The sequence below is a fragment of the Pygoscelis adeliae genome, unplaced genomic scaffold, assembly GCF_000699105.1.
Source record: "Pygoscelis adeliae isolate BGI_AS28 unplaced genomic scaffold, ASM69910v1 Scaffold127, whole genome shotgun sequence".
In the NCBI taxonomy this organism is placed as follows: Eukaryota; Metazoa; Chordata; class Aves; order Sphenisciformes; family Spheniscidae; genus Pygoscelis; species Pygoscelis adeliae.
In genome coordinates, this window is record NW_008825208.1 from 5577780 (window position 1) to 5584809 (window position 7030).

Below are 7030 nucleotides of genomic sequence, written 5' to 3' on the forward strand. Positions count from 1 at the left end.
CCACCTTGCATGGTCGCTTACTGGGCTTTCTTGGCCAACGCTTGCCTCTTGTGCCCCTTCCCCATCCCTCACCTCCTGTGCCTGCTCCCTGGTGTCAAATCAAGGGGATGTCCCATGCTCTGCTTCTCTTCCTAACACCCTCCAGGCACCCCAGGCAGCCTTTTGGTCAAGGCAGTGCTGTCCATGGTCTCAGCACGGTTCCCAGTGAAGATCCTGGCTCTTCCCACAGACCCAGCAGTCAGGTCCATTATGATCATGTTTCCACTTTTAATGGATAATGCCTTTCAAGGAGAGAATCTGTTTCACTATCACATGTCCAAATTCATATGGGCTTGCCCCAAACTTGCGGAAAAACACAGTCCAAAAGGACAGGCTTTTTTCAACCCTTTTAATTAAAATCCTGACCCAGTTCTGGACACTAAAGCTCATTAACTGATTAGAGTTCAGTAGTTCATCACCTGAACTCTGGTGCCTGAAATGTGTCCTGGGAGAGGAAGCAGGCTGCGCTGGTTAGGGACCAGTCCATGCAGGGGGCAGCACCCAGAGGATCCTTATCTCCTTCCCTCCATTCACTGACAGGAGTGAACACTGACAGGAGCAACTGAAAAATCAGTTCCATTAAGAAACGCCTGCAGTGCTTTCTTTTTCCTGACAAGAATTGCACCTGAATATTCATCTACAATTATTGCTCAAATTATTTCAACTTTGCTTTAAAAATAATAAAGCTTTAAAAATATTAAAACTGTGCTTTAAAAGTAATAGAGGCCAGTATTACAAATGTTGAGGAAAGCCAACAAGAAATGGAGAAAAAATATTTGGAAAATCAAAATAGCAGCATTTTTCAAACTGTTTTACCCTGGACTGCTGAAGCCAGACAAGAAGTAGGAGTGTAAGGCACCTCAGTGGTGTAAATGCTTGGGCCAAGATTATCGTCAGTTTGAATGAGTGGATCCAGCATAGATAATTTTACATATTTGAGACTTGCTGTAGTTTCTGGGCCCAGCTTCAGCAAGTCTTTTAAGCATGTGCCTGACCTTACATGCGTTAAGGAGCCTGACCGCATGCAGGAAGCAGAGGGTCAATCTTTCAAGAAGTTAAACAAATCTGCACTTTGAACAATGCCTGAAACTAATTGCGGGACTAATGCTGAACCCGTTAAAATGGAAGCTCACAACAGAAAATTAGAAACCTGCTTCAGAAGTCAGGACCCGTCTGATCTAGATTTAGCTAGGCATAAATATTTGCACAGCTCTTTGAATGGGCATTTGCTTCAGGATTAAATATTCATAGTTAACCAGCCATGCTTAGTCATTTTATTTTAATATTAAGCCACACTATGCAGGGTGGTAACTCCAGTGAATGTAGCACCAAGATTTAAGAAAAAATATTGTAATGTTATTACAGAGAAGCAACAAACAGCGTATTTTCATAAGTGTTCTGAACATAGTAAATGCTCAAAGAAGACCGACTGAAGTGTGATTTTCCTGCATCGAGTAATTTTAGATTATTATTTACTTGGAGTTATTTTAAAATGCTGATACTATGGGGGTAGGGGGGGTAGGAGAGGTAGGAGGGGAGGGATACTAAAAATAATGATAAAAGAGGTGCATGAGGGGGGTGCACTTGTGTGCTCATACCTGCGTGCATACACAGGTATGTGCATATGTGTATGTATGCTAAATGTCCATAAGAATCAATCTAAAATACTGGGTGGGGAAGGGATCTGTATACACAGCAAGCTGCAGTCAGGGTTATTACCTTTGGATTTTGGAAGCCGAAACAAACATGCATGAGTCCAGTTTGGGTGGCAGCCTGAAACGAGGTATATTATAAGGGTGCCCTACCAGAGAAACCAAGGCGAGCCTGGAGAACAGCATTGCTTTGTTCACCCAACACATGAATGGAACATGAGGGGATAGTTTGTGTGGGAGCACTGAGCTCCCATTGATTAATTAAGAACTAATCTTCCTCATTTTAAAAATGAGCACACACAGGCTCTCCTTTGCAAGTAGGATATTTGTGGATTATTTTGCCATTCCTTGAATTAACAGGTGACTGCATAATTCCGGAGACAAGGACAAAACAAGATATCAACCTTAGCAGCCTGGATTTTGGTGCAGTTCCAGGCCGCTTTTGGACTCCCTAACTGGCTCTGGTAGATCCAGAGCAACAAAATCCCAGACCCTGAGGCCCTTCAGCATGGAGGGGGCAGTTGTATGCAGGCACCGAGTATTTGCCATTCACAGTTAATTCTTGACAAGCCTTTGGCCACTGTCTCAATGATGGGACCAAACCAAAACCCAGGACCCAAGCTGTTCACAGCAGATCCAAGTGTCTTCAGTTTGTCCCATCGCTTTTAGCTCGGGAGAAGTACAACTCTGAATCTAGATTAGGAATAGCTGCCTTCCTGTTTTAAAGCTATTTAAGGAATTTCTAACATACTTGAAGTCCATACGTGTAAATATTGAAAAAAAAAAAAAACTGAAAAATGAATGCATTTTTTAGGGAAACAGCAGACCTACAGTAATTTGTAGTTGGATCTAATACACCTGATGCTTCTCCCAGAAGAAAGTCAATGGTCATCTTAGAAATGGTATTGCACCCTAAGTAACCTCCGATAGTCCCAAGCCAAATGTAACCTACAACAGTCTTTTGAAGCTTACTAGGCAAGTGGACACCCTTCTCCACTTTCTACAGTACAGTCATTCTGAATAAGAAATAAAAATTATTTCATCTACTGAGTCAGTCATCCCTCCTCCCGCTCTGCAAAATGTTGTTTAACCCAACTTCTCTTATAGGGTTCAGGAACATTGAATGCTTCATTGCCTACATTTGAGTTCCCCTGCAGCCCACTGGTCTCAGCACTCTGAAACTGGTGATGATTTATACCACAAAGCAAACACCTTCTGTAAATAAGAGACGGACACTGAGCACATAAAGACCAGAAACTGAAAAATCAATCCGGTGTTTGGTTTAGTGGACAGAAAACGTTCAAGTTCTCAAAGAGAAAAGCTCTGTTTACCTGAAGAATCAACCAATTCAGATGGCAAATCAGAGGAAAGGGAGAGGGACATACACATAATGCTGCAAAATGCTTCACTGTTTAGAGCTGCAGCTCTCTCTGATCAGGCTCTTTGCAGTGAGTTTCCAGGGCCATCAGCTTTCAATTTGTCCACCTCCACAAGCCATAGCATATAACCCGTGGCTCTGGTGGGACTTTTCAAACAAGAAACAAGTTGGAAACCATCACTCAGAAGGAAAAACATATTTGGGAGTCCTTACTCCGACAAATATCCCACCAGAGCCACAGCAGCCATGGACAAGGACCTTCCACAGATTGTCCCTTTTACCATCAGCCAGCAATGGGAGCAGGTGTGGACAAATTTTCTCTGTTTCTCACTCTGCTTTCCTTTCCTTTCCCTTCTTCTGCCTTTTGGGTCACGCCCTAGGATGTTTTTGTCACCATTAATGTGATACTTCAGGTTAATTCAAGTTAAGCAGGTATGTACGAGGAGCTGGCATGTGGACCTGGAGCCCACTGCAGGGATTACTCACCTTCCACTACCACCATTGCGGGTTTTGAATAGGCTGTGCCTAGGCTGTTCTTGGCTACACATCGATATTGTCCTGCATCTTCTCTCTGAACATTGTGGATCCTTAAATTCCCTGAATCAAGGACAGCAATGCGAGCGTTCTCCTGCCAGAGGAAGGAGGAATCAAGGTGAGGGCTCTACATGCAGGCTGCACACAAGCAACACCAAATATCCGCTTCCAAAGATTGGGCTTACATGCATGAAAATTATTTGTGTTGTCCTACAACTGGAGGATTTGGGGCCAGCTTTTCCTGCTCAGTATTGTCAGAACACACTCACCCATCCCTCTTTTTGCAGATCAGTGAATTATAGCTTCAAAAGAGCCCTGAATCTTAGCTAAGTGGTTCAGTCGCTGCAAATGTTCAGAAGCATTTGGCCATGCATAGTAGTAATAAATATATATAATATAAAATATAAATACACAGAGAATGTTTGGTTTATAGGCAGAATTATTGCAGATGCAGATATTTATGAGGTGAGCCCTGGATTTTCCAAATGCTTGCTTCCTAGCAACTAGAATTTACAAATGATGTAACTGATGCTAATATTTTAACACAGTAACTTTAGTGAATAGTTAGCATTACTTGAATTTCATTCTCTACTCACCTTTACAACTGTTTCTCCTTTGATCCATGAAACAGAAGGTTTTGGATTCCCCATTGTAGTGCATGGAAGAACAGCCTTTAACCCTTCTATTATTTCCACATTTATAGGCGGTCGGGTTATTTTGGGTCCTAAAATTTTAAAAGTCCAAAATTAAAGTTGAACAGCAGCTAAGAGATACTAGAATGGGACAAGTTCAGAAATGACAACAAAATCTCTGCTGCTTTTTCTGTACATTGCCGAAAGTTAGAGCAGTCTTAGTAGGTCATGAGCTGCCTTGGAAAGAAAAAACTTTATTAAGCACAGCATTCAGAGTTTCAGTTTATGGCTGCAAAACAGGCTAACTTGCATGGGTTATTTGTTTTCAGGAGTGGAGTTTGACAGTCATTTGAATTAGGGCCTGGGCTAAAATCCAAATCCAGATAAGAATATTTCCAATATTGAAGAATGTTTGCATTCCAGGTTTTGACATTCTTCACTGCATAAACAGTGTCTTGTGTGAAAGCTCAGATTGGGAGTGAATCAGTTTTGAAATAGTTTTAACCCAGGCTTCTCTAGCTCAACAAGAAGGGCATGTAAACTCAATTAATGTCCCTAATTGAAGGATTTATAACTATGTTAGTAAAAAGGAGAAAGGATCCTTAAAGAAAAAAGCAATCAAACTCCCTTGAAGTTAATATGGGACAAATTTAAATTCATTTTACCCAAAGAAAAACATGGCTTAACTTACTCTGAGCTGGGAGTAAAAAATATCTTCATCTCAGTGTTTTGGGAGATTTGAAGTTTTGTCTCCCTTGCATGATACCAAACCAGCAGAAAAATGACCTTCAGAGAGCATCACCTCCTGGCCCCCACCTGCAGGTGACTAGGGTGCTGGGCAGCCCCAGAATTACCAGACCTGGAGGGTCATGCTTATTAACGCAAACAAATCCTTTCCTACAAACAGATGCTTTAGCCAGGATATATCTCAGCTACCCTTTTAAATGTGTAAATAACTGCAGCCATGTGAGTTCAGCTTCACTGAGCTCAGCACGTATATAGCCCTTTGCAAGAACCAGTCCTCTGCCTTCCACATGGGATGATGAGATTTACACCACAGTACTCCAGACATTTCAAGACTGCTAATAAGAATATCCGAACAGCATTTACTTGCTTTTGCCATCCTCAGGCATAAATCTGATTAGTGAAATCTTATGTTTAAAATTCACAAGGGATTTATGCAGTATTGCTACAGAGGTCTAATCTATCGAATTGTGCTGCTTTTATGAAGTTTTGTACAAAGGGCGTTCTTCAAAGCATCAGGTTTTATCCTCTGCTATGCAAACAGTTCCTCTGATCCTAGCACAAGTGTGTGTTATTCAAAGTGAATAATCACAACTGCTTTTAGTTAAGATATGATGCAATATGCCACGTCTCTGCCTCAAGGGACTGCACCCAGCCCCACAGGAACTGGGTCTGCCCTGAACACGGACCCCCGGGGGCCATACCTGGGGGTCTGCTCAGGCTCTCAATTACATGCTCACATGACGTCACATTCCCACTTACGCATTTTCACTTGGAGAGCCCCACAGCTCTGCGCGGCCGCTCCAACCCCATTATCCGCTGTGCAGCAGTACACCCCATCATCACTGTCCTCCACGCTCAAAATGGTCAGGAGCTGCCCGTTTCTCTGTATGCTGTACCGGGTGTCAAACAGCCTGCAGGGCAGAGCACAGATTGTCAGAGGTGGGGAGACAGCAGGGACAGAGAGGGGGGATTGCACTTGTATCTGCAGACCACTGGTGGCACTACAAATGGCAATATGTTTTACTTTTTATTTTCAACGTGCAAAGAGAAGTGAAGGCACTGAAAATGCTGAGTTTGGCCTTAAGATTCAGTTTGGTCCTCACTAGACCATGCAGTTCCTGACTGCCACGAGCATGGTGGCAATTCTTCCTCCAGTCAGGTATCGGTAACGTAAGTAGGTATCATAGTTGGGTTTCTGTCTGGCCAAGGACAGGCACGAGCACGAGTAATCTTATCCAGCTGGGTCCTGTTTTAAGTATAATCACTCAGTGCAAAGGAAAGACTGCCTATATAAGAACTGGAACTGGCTGAAGTTTTTTAGAGAAATCTTCTTCAGGTTTAAAAAAAAAAAATTTTTTTTCACTAAACAGATAATGTTATGGAAAGTTTTTTACTGTTCTGAAAAAAAGACACAAACCAAAAACTAAGTATTTTTTATGTCTGCATCCAGGAGTAGTTTCGTCTATTTTTTGGAAAAAAAGACAAACCAGAAAACAAGCAAGCAAATTTGCTGAAGAAAAGAAGCCATCTAAAGATTAGAGGATGCAAGTATAGCTATAGTTTAATGACAGCAGGCTTTAACCTGGAGACTTCAGAGAAGTCAAGAAAAGCCCTGAAGTTGGAGCAACAAAGGTACGGGTTATTGTAATAAAGTCTGCGGAGAAAAGACCAATTCTATATGTAAGCATGGGGTGTGTGTGGGTGTGTGTACACATGTGCGAAAGCAAGGGAGACACAAAAAGAAAGGTGATGAGAAAGCGGAGGGCTGATCTCCAATTTTCATTGAAAAACTGGCAAAGCATAGTAAAACTTCAGTGGAACAAGATTTGCATAACATTGATCCTCCTGGAAGCTCTGCTAAGGCACAGGGAGGACAGGGAGGTGATTCGAGACAGCCAGCATGGCTTCACCAAGGGCAAGTCCTGCCTGACCAACCTAGTGGCCTTCTGTGATGGAGTGACTACATCAGTGGACATGGGAAGGGCTACAGATGTCGTCTGTCTGGACCTCTGTAAGGCCTTTGACACGGTCCCCCACAACAGCCTTCT

At 42.6% G+C, this 7030-nt stretch overlaps 1 protein-coding gene across 1 annotated transcript in view; it reads right to left on the reverse strand.

The window, feature by feature from the left end:
• Window positions 1-7030, reverse strand: part of MUSK (muscle, skeletal, receptor tyrosine kinase) — a 55012-nt gene that overhangs the window by 40132 nt on the left and 7850 nt on the right. The window contains exons 3-5 of the mRNA XM_009328995.1: window positions 5742-5893; window positions 4200-4327; window positions 3556-3697 (exon numbers count right to left, since the gene is read on the reverse strand). Coding sequence (XP_009327270.1) covers window positions 3556-3697; window positions 4200-4327; window positions 5742-5893 — 422 coding nt within the window. The remainder of the gene's footprint in view (window positions 1-3555; window positions 3698-4199; window positions 4328-5741; window positions 5894-7030) is intronic.